The sequence below is a fragment of the Oenanthe melanoleuca genome, chromosome 5, assembly GCF_029582105.1.
Source record: "Oenanthe melanoleuca isolate GR-GAL-2019-014 chromosome 5, OMel1.0, whole genome shotgun sequence".
NCBI classification, from domain to species: domain Eukaryota; kingdom Metazoa; phylum Chordata; class Aves; order Passeriformes; family Muscicapidae; genus Oenanthe; species Oenanthe melanoleuca.
Window position 1 is genome coordinate 5,715,365 of NC_079339.1, and position 18,854 is coordinate 5,734,218.

The 18,854-nt window shown below is 37.9% G+C and overlaps 1 protein-coding gene across 1 annotated transcript in view; it reads right to left on the minus strand.

The window, feature by feature from the left end:
- PRMT3 (protein arginine methyltransferase 3) overlaps positions 1–18,854 on the minus strand; it is a 55,416-nt gene that overhangs the window by 12,438 nt on the left and 24,124 nt on the right. Inside the window, exons 10-12 of the mRNA XM_056492390.1 lie at positions 16,391–16,469; positions 11,251–11,438; positions 9,121–9,207 (exon numbers count right to left, since the gene is read on the minus strand). Coding sequence (XP_056348365.1) covers positions 9,121–9,207; positions 11,251–11,438; positions 16,391–16,469 — 354 coding nt within the window. The remainder of the gene's footprint in view (positions 1–9,120; positions 9,208–11,250; positions 11,439–16,390; positions 16,470–18,854) is intronic.

Here is an 18,854-nt window from a genome sequence, read left to right on the forward strand (position 1 = left end):
TGCTTTCTGCTGTTCTGTGAAAAGGCTAAAGCACACAGACCCTGGTGCCAAGGCAGTTGTGCTTTTCTATCACATCAGCCTGAAGAAATGACCCAAGTAGAGCTTTTGAGTAACCACAGCAAGCTGAAGTTACTCAGCTGGGGACTCCCTCCTCATCCCTGCCATGGAAGGAAGGGACTCTCCCCACATCAGCTGCATTCAAACAAAGTATGAGCCAACGCAATGACAACAAGCCTGTTCCATGAAAGCCTACTGCAAACAACCTATTGTAACCTCTCTCTAGGGTTCTTCTCCTAGTCCAGAACCAGGAAACTGGTTGTTCTGAAAAGCTGAAAATGACAATTTCTATAGCACACCCTTCACACAGATTCACACAAAATAGTCACGGAAAAAAGTAAAATATGCTTATAGAATTAGGTTATAGGGTTTTATCATTATGAAATATATAACATGAATAAGTAATTCTCATATTTTTCCTCTCTAGTCTAAATCCAAAACAGATGTTGCCAACACAATGAAGAATACAATGCATTAAAACAGTAAGCTATGCTAAAGCACCCGATTTTCAACGAAGACTCCAGATAAGCCTGGCAAATTCCAATGTGGCTAAAGAGTTAAAATACAAAACAAACTATGGAGACACTGAGAGCCCTTCATGAAAAATGAGCAGCTGACAGTGCTCAATCTGAGAACCTCATTCTCAATTGAATTGAATCCTTGTCTCTAATATGCCTTTTGAGTAAAGACTGAGAAGGTTTTGACAAAGTTCTATTGACCCATCAGACTACTTTTATTGATGCACAATCTTTTCTGGACATTAGTCAGAGATCTACCAAGTAATATAAAATATTTTTCAACCATCAGCTCAATACTGCTGGCATACTTAAAAATAAGACCTAGAACATGATTACTGCAGGAAAACAAGGTTGTGAAAACAAAAATACATCAAGGAGAAAAAAAAAGTCCAGCTTCCAGAGAAAATGAGACAATCAAGGTACAAACTGGATCAAAAAGCCGAAAGCTCCAGGCAGACCACAGCTAAGGCAGATGTAAGTATCCATACACTTGGTAACAAGCGGTGAGGGAAACACCCTACCAAGCTACCCTGAGAAAAGGTTCCAGAGAACATTTTTTTGGGGTCAAGTTCATGTTGAAAAGAAACTCAGTTACAAGCAATGAAAGTGTTCCCTGCTGCCTCCCCTGCGTTAAGGGCAACAGGACTTGTATCTTTTGTAAATGACTACATAAATAACTATTTTATTCTTTACAGTATCAGTGATTTCCCTATCTGAAACAACCCGAAACACTGACTTTGAATAGCTAATCCAGAGTAGTAATAATAATTGTATCACATCAAAAAAATGGTCTTAATCAGAGCTCCAGGGATAACAGAGAACAAGAGCTCTACATGATCCATTAATTTCTTCTTGTTATGCTCTAAAATGGGTAGGTGTCCTTCAATATTGAGCACCGAAATAATCATTGAGCCTAAAGAAACCAAAACCAGAAAAATATTGCTCAAGTTCTTGAAGATACACTCCTGTGAACAGCTCTGGGCATTCCCCAAAACCGCCAGTTAAAACTGGACAGTGGCAGCACCACAAAAACTGAAACATGCACACACTCCGGTGAGTTGCGTCAAGAGACAACCCCAGGCCCTGTTCAGCTGAACAAAAATTATATTTTTCAAGTTAAATACATTGAGGGAAGAGTTTGAATGATGTTTTGAAAGCTATGTAAGAGCTCATACTGCAGTTGAGAAATCTAATGAGTATCTTTCATCAATAATTTTCAAAATGTTTTTGAGGCAACTAAAAGAACCAACCACATACACACTTGGTTTGACGATTTTCTCTCTGAAATTGGTTACAACTATGTAATTTGTTTTTACCGACAGTGTAATCTCCATCTCTCATATTTTAAACCTTTGGAAAAATAAGAAGTCTAATACTTAACCCAGTAGTTACTGACCACCTGCAAAATTTGTCTAATATTCCCTATGACAGCTATTCTACAAGCCAATTACAGCTGAGGAAGTACAAAAAGCAAAAAAGTACTGAATAAATATACCCTACTTTGATGTACATGGCTTACCCTTCTAAAATAAGAAACTGAAAACATTTAAACCTGCTGTTCAACAGAAACGCTTATATGCATATATCCAGGGAAGAATATCCGTCTCAACCCTATGCCAAAGCTTCCCAGTAACTCCAGCCTACAATAACTCCGTTCTTTTCCTCTCCCTGATTTCACACGGAAGATTTTGTGTGATAGATTCATGTGTTGCCCTGCCAGTAACAACACTTTGAAAGGCACTCAATTTATCCAAATTAGACATTATTTTCATGAATAAGTTCAGTTTTATTTCTGACACCCTGTAGGAGGTATTAAATTCACCAGCTGTTTTAATTATACTGCCAGTGTTCTGACATCTTTCTGCTTTTGAGCTGTTTTGTCAGATTTTGTCTGCCCAAAGAGATCTCAAGCCAGCTACACTGACACCTACAGACTCCTTACAAAGAGCACACCCAGCCTTCCTAAATCCTGCCAGGTGATTCTGTAAAACAACACAAGAAAGACTTTGGGATACTGGAGAGGCTTCACAGAAAGGAATGGAGCTGAGACAGAGTCTAGAGCCCAAATCTGATGAGGAGGAGCTGAAGGGCTTGGGGGTGTTTAGTCTGGAAAAAAAGGAGGCTCAGAGGAAGCACTCTCACTCTTTAAACCTCCCTGAAAAGAGGTCTTGAGAAATTGGCCTCAAGTGGCACCAAGGGAATTTAGATTGGATAATAGGAAAAATTTCTTCACTGAAAGGGCTGTCAGGTATTGGAACAGACTGTCCAGGGGGAGTCACCATTCCTGGATTGGTTTAAGTCATGTGAATGTGGCACCAGGGGATATGTTTAGTGCTGGACTTAGAAGTTGAAATACTTGGTAAAAAAAAAAAAAATAGCTATAATATTGTGGGCTTGTTTACTTTCTTCTTTTAAGGAGCTAACACCTTCCCTTCTTTCTTTTTGTAACTTGTTGGCTTTATGCTGAAATGCACTATTATGCATCTTTTATGCTTAAGTGCTTTTCAGAGAAACACTTCTGTAAAAGTGAAGTTCAAAATATTTTCCCTTCATTTCACTTTTGAACACTATCCCAAATTGGAGTAGCTATAATTATCACAAGCATCTATCAAATATGCAATACTACAAAGAAAGTGATTTCCAAGGTCTACAACTTGAAGGAAGATATGGTCCTCCACTCTTGTTGTGTAATTTATTACATGCAGCAAAATATAAGATAAAAAATATCACAAGCAGCAGAATAGAAGCAATCACAAACACATGCATATTAAAATGAAATATAGGGCTGGCCAGAATTTCATTAAAGGTGACATCTTTTTTAGAAGAAGTCACACTAAAGAAAAGGAGCAAGCAAATAATTTCCCCATACATTCTAAATTATGCTTTACAATTACTGCCTTGGATTCTTTTTCTTCTTTTCTTAAATTTTTTTAAGCATAATCATAGCTGTTATTTCTTCAACTGCAATTTCTCTCATCCTTTTGCTACACCTTTGACAGCTTATTTACAACTTCACCTACAACTAATCAGTAAGAATTTAAATCTTCTCTGGAAAAATCTTTCAAGTGCCAGTCTCCTGAATACCATGAAAGAGGAAAACAAAAATAATGACTTCTATGCTGGTAATAAATAACTACAACTCCAGCCTGACACATGCTCGAGCCTCAAAGAACAGTAAATTTTAGGAAACATTACCAAATATTATTCTTTATCTTCTCAAATAACGTGCCAGGAGAAAAGTCAAGCTATGAGAATTAAAACTCCAACCCCAAAACAAAGGGAACTAAGGGGGCCAAATAAGGAATGAAGGAAACATTAAGATTAGATATACATTAATAGATAATACATTACTGAGACTGCAGAGCAATGTCCTACAAAGGTCAACAAAGAGTTCCCTCAACTAAGAATAAAATATTCCTGAAATTAAAATGGCAGCCACAAACTCCTACCCAGTTTTGTCAACTTCACATTTTGATGAAAAGTTCATGTAGCTTAAAGTTTTAATCCATTACTGAGGGTTTCTAAGGTGTCCATGCAAGCAAATGAAAAGCCTGTAAACTAAGTAGGTCCTCCCAGTAAGATTCACTTGTCTTCAAACTGTTTTTCTTGCCTCCTTGCTAAATAATTTCAAGACTATTTTCCTCCCCATTTAATCATGTAACATGTACCAAATATAATAAAACCAGAAAAAGCTTTAACATACAATAAATGAGTATTAGTATACATTATTTACACTCTCCCAGAGCCTATAGCTGAAATGCAAAGAAAAGTCTAAATTTTAATTAAATTATACGCATCTGAATACTAAGGCCTTTTTCCTAAAGAAAATGGCTGGCTGTACATGCAGCATTTTAACAGGACAAAACAAATGAGACTGCTCATTCCCATATGAGAAAAAGGCAGCTTTACCAATTCACTTAGGAACAAGGAAATTAAAAATTATCATCACCATGATCACCTACAGTGAGTAATTTATCATTCTTGCTCTTCACTAGTATCATGTTCCAACAGTGAGTGGCTACAACAAATACAATTAGACAGCTGGCCACAGAAGTGGGAGATAATGTGCTTTTGATGGAGTTTATCCAGGCATGGAGATGGAATGTTTGTCATCCATGCACCAGAGTTGCTGTGTTTTTATTGCAGGGGAAAAAAAAACCCTGGCAATTAAAACCCAGAAATTTTGTGTTTTAAAGAATAATCTGGACATCACTGCAGAGGAGGCTAGAGATAAGTAAACAGATAAGAAGGACAAAACCTGCTTTGTAACACAGTAGAGCAGTATTTCCTTTACTCAGAAATAAGGCATTCATTATGGGGTTTAACTGTGGTACCCAAACCAGATTTCCAACTTCTAGCTTTAAAAATTTAAATTTTCACCTAAGGTTAGAACCAAAGATTCATATTGTAATACTTCTTGTTGGCTTCCAAGTGGAAGACCAGATATTAAGAAATGAAACTGCCCAACATCTAAGAAAATTTTAACAAGCAAAGATTTTTTCCTTAGTCAGAATAATTTTCTCTAGTCAACTCAATCTCCCTTTTTCCTCCTGAAGGCTTTAATACATCAGTCACGTCCTCTAGTTCATTATCCTTCTTTCACCCCCTTCCTCCCTCCCACTTTTTATGCACATCCCCTGTTCTTTGACAAGATCTCCTGGGAGCAATGAAGAGATACTGCCATTTTCCTCTCAAGGGATATTGTTATTCAGCTAGGAAAGATCAACCTTGATGGACTCACAGGGGAAATGCTTGCAAACAAAAGAGAAAGTTTGTCAATTGATTTCTATACTGAGGGTAATCACCATTATATTTTATCTCAAAAGCTCACACAGCAATCAACTTGGAATACAATTAATGGAATATTTTTCTAGCAGCATCTACTAACTGGTATTTGCCAGATGTCTCATGAAAATCAGCAGTGACAAACCCTAGCTGTTTATTAGGAAAATGCACTTCTGCAGGCTAATTTTATTTAATTTTTTTTTTGTTTTGCTATTATCTTTGTAGGACTGAAATAAAGTCAACTTGCAATAAAAGTACTTTGGAACCATTTTATATAATGATTCCATGCAACCACTTCATGCTTTGAAAATCTTCAATCTTTGAAAGCTAAAATAATGACATATAAAATTAATGCTAGGAAATGCTTCTTTGTGGCAAAGCATGCGAGGAATGAAGGAAAAATTAACAGAAGCAATATATTCTGAGAAAAAAAGCTTTAACTATCCCACCCTGTCTCAGGACTTCTAAAAGACTAACCAGTACATAAAGGGTCATATTGAAAATGTTTATTTTTGCTCCATTATTTTGTACTTCTTATGTGTATTAGAACTTTTGTTGAAGACTTATTTAATTTCTTGAATATCTGGAAGAAAAAAACTATTTAGAGCTTTAGTAATTTTTTAAGGCTATGACTCAATATACTACAGGAGCATCTGCAATACACTCAAGATGCACCTATAGTAAGATGTGAGGCTCACCCCTTATGAGCATGACCTAGCACTTTGCTAGGGGTTTTTTTGGTCACATAAATGTAGGAGAGTAGTTTCAAATAGGTGGAAGGACGAGCAAATTAGATGTGTCAATGCTATGCTCTTAGTTTTGTGAACTGCACAGCTTTTCTATTTAACACAAGCTCACCATGACAGCTGGGCATGCATGTCCTTAGTACATTCATCCAAACACAAAAAACAGTCAGCTGAGGAAAAACTAAGGACAGATTTTAGAGGAATTTAACATTGTTTTTACATGGGCAGATAGTGTTAGGACAAGGGGGAATGGTTTTAAACTAAAAGAGGAGACATTTAGATTAGGTATTGGGAGAAATTCTTACTGTGAAGATAGGCCCTGGCACAGGATCCCCAGAGCAGCTGTGGATGCCCCATTCCTGTAGAGTGTTCAAGGTCAGGCTGCGTGGTGCTTGGAGCAACCTGATCCAAGGGGTGGGATCCCTGGGCATGGCAGGGGATTGGAACTAGGTGATCTTTAGGATCCCTTCCTAGTCAAAGCATTCTATGATTTTGCCACAGAACCATCAAGTTTGGTCTCTCCTGCCTGAGGGATCCTGGGGGTGTTCCAAGCCATAACCAGAGCAAATGTGGTAATGAGTTGGTAAAAAACTGCAGTTGTGGTTCTGACTCCTGTCAGCTTTTCCAGCATCCTGTCCTGTTAGCGCAGACAGGCAAATATGATGATGGGAGGAAGCAGCAGACCCTGATATGCTTGTTACTTCTAGAGATGCCAGCTAAGAGTTTAGCTCCTCAAAATTATGTTACACACTCCAATCAGAAGAGCCCATAGCCGTTTTCTCTAACTACTTGCTAAATTACTTCCCAAGTTCAGCAACAGCAGCCATCCATTCATTCCATGCTGCTGACACACTTCAGTGTAGGAATGTCTGCCTCACACTGCTCTGCATGCACACAGTGCCCTGGGAGGGAGCATGGAAACCCACCCCCACAGCCAGGGACACTGCAAACCAGGAGCTGGTCTGCAAGAGGATCCCCAGAAAAAATAACAGAAATATGAGTCCCTACATTCTTCAGTTGCCTGGTTTCTAAGGACAGATTATTCAACAGAGACAGTCCTGATGGTAACACTGCTGTGCTATCAGCAATGTTGATGGCAACACCAGGAATAAGACAACCAAATCTGCTTCCACACTTCCATGGCTGAGAAAAGCTGCTTTGAAATTAAATACAAGCATATGAAGATAGATTTCCAAATTGTTATTTTTCTGGAATATTTTTTGTAAATAAAGCAAAGATATTTTTAAATGTTCATATTTTTAAAACGTCCTGAAAAATCCTAAGAGACAAGTACAAACCCTAGAATTTTGGGAAATGTAGGCAATTTTCTCTTTTGGTGCAGAAAATGGAAAACCAGTAGAATAACAAAAACACATGCAAACAAGAAAAACATCAAATATTATTTTCAAAGGACAAACTGCAATCTTAAAGCATCTCCTCAAAAATTTCAACTTAAATAATGGACTTTTACTGTTCATTTGCTGCAACGTTAGGCAGCCTGATATGATGGATGAACTGTCAACCCTCAACTAAACTTCCACAATCCATCAGAGAAACTGTGGAAATTTCACTCAAAGTGTCAATAAACCTAAATGATGAAGTGCAAAATACTTTACAACATTCTGACCATTTTTTAGAACCTGCATTCACTGCAAAATTTCAGAAACACTGCTCTTCCCCCACTTCCCTCCTTCCTGGAAGTAATAAAATGCAGGTATACATGTTGATTTATATGCCAGTGATGCCACCAAATCACACAACCGAAATGAAGTTTTTGTAAGAGCCTAGTGCTGGGGAAAATGATGTTTATAAAATAAGTTATTTTACTTTACCCAAACATCAGGAAGATGACCAACATTTTGTAAACATTTCTATTTAACCAGTTATTCAAATGTAGCTATATTAAGAAAATTAAACCAGGGCTGCAGTGGAGCTTGACCTCAAATCAAACCTGACCCTGCCCTGAGGCAACTAGAATTATCCTGTGATACCTTGAAAAAGGAGGTGTTTAATTTGTATGCACAGTAAAAGTTATAGATTTCCATTTAATAAACTCAAAAAAGTTAATGTGTATTTACCTAATTTGGTGATAATTGACAAATATATATAAAGTAGTTGTACACGTTACTAATTTATTAAAAATTATGATTTAAACTATGTATATGGGAAAATGCCACTTTTTGACACCAACAGACTTATGTAGACTGTTACTCTGCGAAAACATTGGCAAATGCAGCAGCATGAACTAACATCCAAACCAGGAATTACATTGCCTGACACAGGCATCCAAGATTTTGTCGTCAGCCTAAGCAGTTTATAACATACAGAAACATATTCTTTGTGTCTATGTCAGAGGAAGCCTGCAGCTCTTCTTTGTATGCTTGTGCAAAAACCCAATAAACCAGCTGCAGCAGGATTAATCTGAATATTAGAAGAAAGCTAAAAATCACCCCTTTACACTTGATTTTCTGATGTGACTTAAGCATGAAACTCCCAGAAGTTTCACAATTCTCCAGAGGGTAAAAATTTCAGTTTTTACTACTGATTTCAGAGCATAATGCTCTTTTGTCAAATTTGATTATGGTGTTTTAATAAACTGGTAGAAAGCACTTATAATTTGTATTGAATATAAAAGCAAATTACTGAGGTTACTGTAAAAATTAGGCCATTTTGTCCTTGCTTATAACGTAGTGTTTGAAACCTCAATGCATTACTTAGGCAAGCTAACACCAGACTTTCTTGTATTTCAGAAAATGGCTAGAGAAAAAAACACAAAGATCCCAGTGCAAAGGCTCCTTACTCTTCCCTTTCCTCACCTACCTGTATTACCCCATAACACCATTACTGGACTTTTACATTCATCTCTCTTTATAGGAAGAGTTCATTTGACACCTCTGTACTGCAGGAATGAATGTTTCAAGGCAAGGACTGATGATAAATGAAGGATAATTAATGGATTGCCTCTTAGTCCAACGCGATACCAACCATGTATGAAGAAACTGAAATTGTCTTACTGTACACTGTGTGCTCACTGTAATGCTCAGGGTGAAAACAGAAGAGAATTCCAAGTCTGGAGAGGATGCAGTATTACAGTCGATATGCTGTCAAAAATGGTAATAAAATTCTGTCAGTAACAGTGAGGAATGTCAATTAAGATCTCCCTTTAGACAAAGGTTGTTCAAGTTCTTCTCCTTATGAGACAACTTTTATAAAGCAACACTATTTCAGCTTTCCTTAAAACGGGAAGAGACTGAAAAACTACCAAATCCCGTGTGACAAAACACCTGAAACTACTCTTCCTCACATGCCCAAATAAACAGACACTTTCAGTAGTCGTGGTATGGAACTACACATAGTAGTAGGAAAGCTGCTTCTTTATGACAGCATCCCCTTGTTGAGAATAAGCAACTTTCACAGACATCTTTACCTATTTTACTCCTTGTTCATGTAGTCACACGGTAAACTACATCATCAAACTGGTACAGGTTAAAACTGGGGGGAGTTTGACTTGCTAGATTGGCTTTGTATCCACCACAGAATAACTGAGGTTGAAAGAGACCTTTGGAAAATCCCCTTTGCAGTCTTTCACTAGACACACTCCAGGACAGTCACCTCACTCCTTCACTGGGGAAGCACAGATTGGCCACAGCAATCCAGAAGTCATCTCCCTGGGGCCCAGCCTAGGGTGCAAGAGAAGATGCATCTCTCTTGAGATGCTGCTGATAAATCCTCTTCCTAATGCAGCCTAGGAGGCTGCTGGCTGCCTCTGCCACAAGGGGTGTGTGTCATGGGCTCATGTTTAGCTTGGTGTCAACCTGAACTCCAAAATTCCTCTCTGCAGTGCTGCTTTGCAGTCAGGAGGCCCCAGTCTCTGTTGGTACATGGGGTTATTCTTCCCTCCTCTGCAGGATTTCTGCATCCAGCTCTGGGGTCCTCAGCTAAAGAGGGACATGGAGCTGTTGGAGTGAGTCCAGAAGAGGCCACCAAGGTAATGCAGCACCTCTTCTGTGAGGAAAGGCTGAGAGAATTGGGACTGGTTAGCCTGGAAAAGAGAAGGCTTTGGAGTGACCTAATTGTGGCCTCCAGTACCTGAACGGAGCCTAGAAGAAAGATGGAGAGACACTTTTTCAAAGAGCATGAAGTGGCAAGGGGGAATGGATTCCAACTAAAAGATAGAAGGTCTTTTAGATTGGTATTAGGATTTAGATTTGATATTAGGAAGAAATTCTTGACTACAGGGTGGTGAAACCCTGGCACAAGCTGCCCAGGGAAGCTGCAGCTGCCCCACTCCTGGAATTATTCAAGGCCAGATTGGAGGGAGGCCTGAGAAATCTGAGATAGTGAAAGGTGTCCCTGCCCAGAGCAGAGAGTTGGAACTGGATAATCTTTAACCCAAAGCCTTCTATGACTTTTCATGCTGCCTTGTCTTTCTTTAGGGAATATTTTCCTTCCTGAAAAGTTACATTATGAACTATATAAAACAAGTAGCACCTGATGAGAGCAAACACACCAAAGTACCTTCTGTAATAATCATAGTGATAAATGGGAACATTTTTAAACTTTCCCTACAAAATATTATCCATTTGTTCTGTGGGATAGCTATTGATTAGAACAATTTACCTATAATGCCACTGTTCCCCAACTCATTAATTTTACTACTTTGTACTGTAACTCCAGCCAACAAGCACATGCATTGATTTTAAGTTATTTTAAAAACCATGATGGCTAAACAAGAACAAATGAGTATAAAGCTACTCAGCACAACAGTTATGCTACATGCTGTACAATGACAAAGTTTGATAAGCCCTTACATCTGAGCTGGACAGTGACTGGTCATGACGGCATGGATTAGAAAGGGACATGCATGCACTGTTACCTATAGAGCACTGCCAAAGTAAATTTGGCTTTAGAAAGAAGAAATCATAGAAGAGAACAGCCTAAATATGGGGAAATTACCTTACTAAAAGCTCAAAGTTGGTAAAAAAAGCAATTAATACAAGCCTTCCAGTCATAACAGCAAGAACCATACTGCACTTTCATAATTCCGAAGACGCCAAAGTTTGTGTGCCATGTAAATTTTTGCGCCTCCTCCATAAACTAAGGAAACTTCTCATCTGCCTCCTAAGCACTGAGTAATATGGTACCTTAATGACACTGGCTGTAGATATCAGTGTGTTTGGATCCAGCACCTCCACAATAGCCTCTGGAATGACAGCTTTCTTCATACAAGACATGTCAAAGCCGTACACGTCTTCCCAGAAAAGCAGCTTGTCCACGTGTTTATTCATATCCCCAACAGCTACCAGACTGATGGTGCACAAGTCAGGATAAACTGTAACAACAGAAACAGAGTAGCGAAATTTTATTTTACACACACAGAGGACTGTTTTACTCTTTTGTCTAAAAGTGATTAGCATCTCAAAAGAATTTTAAAAAGAACTTTTTTTAGCTCTTGGACAAGACACTTTCTGCTACTTTACTTTCTAGAGTCCCATTCTTCCCACAGAAGAGACTAGACATAAAAAATTAATTTTCACACACTACTCTGGTATATCCTATTCATAACAATATATCTTTGTAGTTGAATCCTACTACTAGAAAATGATTGGAAACTTGATGTCTGAAGAAAATAATTTGGAACAGCCTATTCTGGCTTCTATACAAAGACTAACCTAAAACATATTTCATAACTGCAGACACCCAAACAGAAATTCAGGTGAGGACTTTTCAATAACAAGAAGCCTCTATGAAAAGGCCTTATTTTCAGAAAAGAGCACATATTCTTACTCAAGAGTTTTATTACTGTTTGCTATCAGCTCTGGCTGATTCCTACCTTATAACCCAAAAACTTATTTCTGGGTTCTGGAAATAACCACTTTTCTGTCTGTATCTGAAGAGTAGGAAGTGGCCCAATAGACAGAAGAAAACCTCATGGATACCCTCCCTCCCACTTTCAGGATAAAGCTATCATTTTACACTATTTTCACATTTGTGCTTTTCCTTCTCCCAAGAACATCTTCAGAACAAGTAACTATTTACACCTTTTACAAACAGTAGTGCAAGGCTGACATTTGCCTTTTTAACAGCTGCCAACAAATCAGTCAATATCCTGGCAATCTTAACTGCCTGGAAAACCCACAAAGAACAAATGATATGTACATGGCTGTCTATAACCCTAACAAATAGTAAAAGAAGCTCGATTTATATTTAGCTAGGTTTCTTTTCAAAAAGAAAGTCCCATGTTTTGTCCTTCAGAGCTTTAAAGCTATATACATTGAATTCTTGACCTGATTTCAGAGCAAAATGTCAACTAACACATTTTATTTTATTTTATTTTATTTTATTTTATTTTATTTTATTTTATTTTATTTTATTTTATTTTATTTTATTTTAATACATGAAATGGACAGTGTTGATACAACTGAAGCCAAGTTTCTCTCTTCCTGCTTAAAATCTGGTGAACTGTAAAATTAATTTTGTCTTCCACTCTGCTTAAAATTATAGCTTATCAAAATGAATAAATCATTGGTATAGCATGGTAGGTCAGAAAAGCAGTATTTTCTACCTTGCAGAACAGAGATAGAAGATAGAGGCAGCAAACTGAAATTAGACCTTTCATATAGTGAGAACAGTTCTTTGCCAAACGAAATATTCTTATAAACAGTGGTTGTAAAGAATAACCTACACTAAGGAAGTTTTTTTCTTCTATAAAGACATTAAAGTAAGCACACTGATATTCTTCTCACTTGCTGACTGTTTAAAGCAGAATAAATAAATACCAACAAGCTTAAATTGGAGTCCCATTGGTAAACTATCATCACCCTTACTTTGCAGCTGAGGAAATCAGAGTAGAAGCTGTCTCCAGGAACACCCTACAATTAACTCAGCAGTACAAAGACAGTTTGATGAGAATCCAAACAGGAACACAGTTAAATTGTCCTGTCCAAAACAAACCACTTGGTTCCAGCACACCTGACAGCTGTCACACAAGCACAAAACATCATCATCTGGTTGTGGGAGTATCTGCAGGTAGTTGCTGGAGCCATCACTAAGTGAAGTCTGTTTCCCCAAGCTTTCCCACTGCTGTTTAACAGTGCACAAATACAATACTTGGCTTTACTTCACAGCATTCACACCTTCAACAGCAACCACTGATGCTCCAAAAATTAAAAGACAGTGTGATACAGACAACAAAAGCAAGGGGCAAGAGCCTTTGAGGGATTATTTTTTAGGGAAATGGGTTTCATAGGATGCAGTGGTATGGTGAGAAGAGAGATTAAAAGACTGGCAGTCCCCAGCTAAACACAGGAGTATTGTAGTGCCACTGGAAATGAAAACTAAATCCACAACAAAATGTGATCAACTACTTAATAAACTTCCTTCTTCTGACTAGTCCAAATTTCTGGGACATTCTGTAAACCAAAGAGAAATTTAATCACTTATTTTATTGCTTATCACTAATCACTTTTATGCTATCAAGCATAAAATATTTGAACTGGATCATAATCAGTTTTTATTAAATCTTTGTTTACAGCAAATCCTTAAATCAGCAGTTGAACTCACAATCGATTATACAATATGCTTAAGAACAAGAGAAAATGTAAACTCAAAATGCTCCTATTTAATCTGCATTTTTATTATTTAATAGCAGCAAAAGTGGACAATGTCTATTCAGACTTCACAAAAAGAAATCAGTGTTCCACCAAGAGGGCTCAGGCAGAGGACTACAGCGATTCATTAATTTACAGACCCACCCATGTCCTATACAGTGTACTGAGATTTGACTGAAAATGTAAGCAATGCTATCTGAATATCAACCTAAATAATCTTAACACTGTGGAGTTTTGTACATATTTAAAAGCATCTGCATAAAATTGCATTTGCCATTTCCCCATTATCCCTGATTTCCCTGGAAATCCTTCGCTCTTTCTGTAATACTTTACCGTGCAATCCTGACAGACTAGTCACTTTTTTTCCCATTAAGCCTGTAATTCAGTAATTATTCCATCTCACAGGTGAAATGAGCAAAATGCTGATTGAACAAAAGCACACAGTCCTCAGAGCTTTCCCTGATTCATGGCTTTGACCATCTGTGTCCTTCTCGACTCAGTGCCCATGACCTATCCATCACCAGAACAACTCATGTGGTAGGAAGGATATGATGGGAAATCCTTCAGCCCTCAGCAATGCTTCACAAACTTCAGGATGCTGAAGGGGAAGACAGAAATCCTCCAGATACACAGAAATAACTCCAAGTGAATACCATCACCATTTTGATGTAAAGGAGCATTATCTTTTGAAAGTATTATATTTTGAATGACACCTTCCTTACCTTTGTCACCGTTCGACAATGCAAACTGGACTCAAGTCTGTGAAAAAAAATCTATACTTGAGCAACAGCTCTAAAGAAGAAACAGATGGGCCTTGGGCTGCAAAAATGTTATGTTCCCAAATAAAGCTATTCTATACCGTATGCATTACCCTGAACAGTTTGGCACAATCCACTCCAGTATGCCAATAGGCTGAACTGAAGTAATGACGATATGACTGACTGAACACATATCTGGAAATTTGGATTCTACTCCCGGCTCAATCACTGAAAGATCTGGTCAAACTGCAGCTTCTGCTATTGATTTTTTCAGCTTTCGAACTTTCTCTGTAATAATGATCTTGAGCTCAATAGTACCAAGTGGCTTTAGATAAAATTAAGCAGATTTAGGAGTTTCTCTGGTAAGGCTTCACCTCAGAGTGAACTCTTAGTTCTGGCTCATCTGGATTTGGATGTGCAATTCAGCAGAACTGCAGAAGAGTCTGTGCTGCTGAGCACCCTTCTCATGGACCCAGGCCACAGCCTGGACAAGCTGGCAGAGGAGCAGTAACTGCAAGCACCTTAATAAAACTGTTGACAGAACTGGAAATCCCACTGGTGCCTGTACAGCACTGTGTGCTTTGTCAAGAATCAAAGAAAGACCATTGTCAGACCCCAAAGGATGAGTGTACTGCAGAACCAGGATACCCCATCTCTCAAAGGAATTTCTGGGAGTTACAAACCAAGAATAAACCTACTAACAATACAGTTTAAACAGAGGTCAGAATTTTTTGACCCTTTTTAGAAGGCTCTGGAAGTAATAGCTAAACATAAAACGATTCCCTATGATTTTAGGAAATGTCCCTGGATTTAACTGTATTGCAGTGTAAAATTATCAGCATACATCTACACAGAGCACACACCTGTGTTCCTGATGTGGCTGGACCATTCTACATTACTGAAAACAAAAAATCTCTTATTATGTCATGCTGCTCAAGTGGCTACTAAATATTCTAAGACCTCTCTTGCTTGTATATTCAGATTTGTGAGCAGCTGCAAAAACCCCATTTTTCCTGCTGCACTCTGTAGCACACAAAAGCTCACTGCAACCACAGGGAAGCACTGCAGCAAGCACTGTGACACAGTCATTAATCCAATCATTAGATCAGCGTAGTGAAACTGTGTGCATGGTTAGCACAAAAGGAGAAAAAAAACCCCAGACTGATGACTACAATTGGAAAGATCAATATGAAATACCAAACTGACAAAGGAATTAAGCATGTGCAGAACTCGTGCACAAAACCGCATCACATGGGGAATAAGTATTTACAAGTATTTAAACACTGCTTAAGATGACACTATCTAAGCTATTTAAATGGGTAAGAGAACTCTACTTCAAAGCAAATGCTTTCGTTTTGTCACAGCCCTATCCTCTAGACATAAAGAGCATATTACCACCAGGATAAATATGCTGAACTGAAACAGTGCTAATTCCATTAATTATTTAATGTGCTTGAAACTATGTCCTCCCCACACAACTTTCATCCCTCAGGAAAATACCCTGTTCACATCTTCCCTAATCCACAGTAGCTTACTCAAACAGTAAGATGTGATAACATCTTATAGGATAAAACTTATTTTCCTCTGTTCATCGTTATGCAGAAACTTGGATTTCAGGAGAGGAAAACAAATGCCTACATGTGTGGGAAGAAGAATTAGGGAGGAAAAATTTAGTCTGTATTTAAGAATAAATAGCCCCCTCTATTCTTCAAAACAGCATTAACTTGAGACCTTGGTACCCCATCTAATGTTCTTCTATAGCCCATATAGTAAATTAATGCCTTGAAGCTCCTACTAATGGAAACATTTTTCACTGAGACTGGCAACTTTCTCATCCATGCATAGCTTATTCTAAATCTCTGAGTTCATTCAGCTTCCCCCCAGAGCTAAATTTATTAAAAGAATTGAGCACCAACCTGAGCCTCCCTCTGTCAGGTACTTGTCCTTTGCATAGATGACAGAATCCAGCATTGACTCAAAGAGAAGGAAATAACCCTGTTTACAGAAAAGGGAAAGAATTTAGAAATCATTGTATTTCTTACACTTAGTCATTCTACAGATAGGCTTTATCAACACAGTTTAAGAGCATTATAAGCCCATACTCCCAGAGAGCTTCTCAACAACAGCACTGTCAATTCAAAATTTATTATATAAAGTATAAGCTTTAATTTCCCAAACTACAAATATGTAGCACACAAAGAAAAATAAATATGCCATCTACACCAACAATTACCCAGCATCAAAAGACATCTAATTCAAAGCAAGAGAAAAGTTGCATGTATTGATTTTTTTAATAACTGTGAAGTTCTAAGGAAAATAAAAATAAACTATAAAAAAACATCCTTTCCCCTTCAGATCTGCAAGTAACACTGAAACTGTTGTTAGAGAAATGCCAAATGGAACACATCTTTGCTACTTCATATTTGCAACCTGGTGGTGGCTCTGTATCACTCTGAGCAGTGCTCACTAAGAGAAGTGGAAATAAATCATGTACCGAAGACATCAGTTCTCTAGGTGTTCTACATCATTTAGCAGCACCTGGACTTGCAAAATTTTCAAGATAAAAATAGTTACATCCAGATTTGCTTAGGGCTTTCTTGGGTTAAAATTAATTTTATGGCAAGTTAATCACACTGCTATTGGTGTTTAGAATAACTTATTGTAAACTTCAATGAGAAACTTCAGGAAACAAGGAAAACATTCCTTATTTAAATACTTGAAATATTAAAAAACTCAAATAGCATTATTAAATAAAATCCGTATTTTATAAGAACACCCACTTTCTCAACTCCTTCTAAACAAACTGCACATTTATGATATACAGCCCTTTGTTTTCCAGTGGATATACTTATTATATACCTTTCCTGTCCTCCAAGTTTGAGCATCGTTACTCAATATGGTAACATATTTCATCTACATCCTCACACCACCAAATCAATTAAGACAAACACCAACAAAGATTTTAAATTTTCATTTAGCAACCTAATTTTCTTTTTACTTAAAACACGGCTTAGCAGTGTGGATTGATTTAGTTGGCAAGAACAAAATGGACAACTGAAGTCCAGACTTCAGGATCTGCAGTCCTACAAGCCCAGTCAGCAGTAATTTAACAAAGTAAAGCTAGGAAACTGCACCAGGGAAGTTTCAGATTGGATGTTTGGAAATATTTCTTCACTGAAATGGTTATCAAGCACTGGAACAGGCTTGCCCAGGGCAGCTCTGGAGAGATTTAAGAGAGGTGAAAGTGACACCTGGGGACATGCTTTAGTGCTGGACTTTGAAGTGCTGGGTTGGGCTCAGTGACCTTAAAACAATGCTTAAAGTTCAGAATTGATTATAAATGCCATTTTCTGCAGCCTTCAGAACAAAAATAAATACAAACTGAAAATCCCAGAAACTTGAAGCATGACATAGTTGTATTCAAAAGAACACTGTGTGAAAATAATGGCCATGTCCTCTTCTCAATCTGTTTCTTCTGGTTTCTTCTTCTTCACTGAAAACTTTTTTTCCCAATCTTGCCTACTCTGCTTTACTGCCCAACTTCTGTACATCCTTAGAGTAAGTGCCAGAAGGAAGCAACCTTGTGAGCAACTACTGTGAGCAATAAGCTTTGCTGAACAGCTGAAAAGGCCTGGAGCTCCAGTTGCGTCAGGCAGGGATAGTTTGATGCCCACAGCAAGCCAAAAGCACAGCATGGAACCACAACTTCCTTTTTTATACCATTATGGCTTAAAAATAGAATATGTTTACCTCACAAAAAGTATTTTTAGATGCCTTTAACTGAAAATTAGTTGTTTTCACATTATTTTAAAGGTAATCTCTAGGACTTATTGGAGACTAGTCAGTAGCAAGAGTCAGTAATTCATAAAGCGACATCTTCATGGATCAGCTCTTCACTTCCTCTTTCTGCCCACTAACTATGCCTGCCAACCTGTGCAAGAAGTATAGCTGGAAAACAGTCTCTCAGGAGAGATACAGAAAAATTCTCGTCATCCTTTCCTGGACCATTCCACTCCTGCACTGTTGGTTCTCCCCCCACTCCCAGCTCCCTCTCCCCACCAATTCATTACAGCATTCCTGTAAGTTACATAAATCATCAATGGTACTGAATCAAGTAATTTAGTACTTACACCAAAACATTTTGCTCAGCATGCTGGGCTCATCTGTAGTGTAAGTTAGAATGCAATTTCACAGCCTGCTGCCCCACCTGTAGGGGAGCCTTCTGGAAAGAGAATTACACCTGACATTTTTCCCAAAAAATGGTCAAGGGTTTGTTTTTTCTTAAGCATGTAGTGACATCCTCAAAATCAATCACTGCAAAAAGTCTATTATACAAATCTGTGAGCTGTATATTATTAGTACAATCTTGATAGTGGCTAA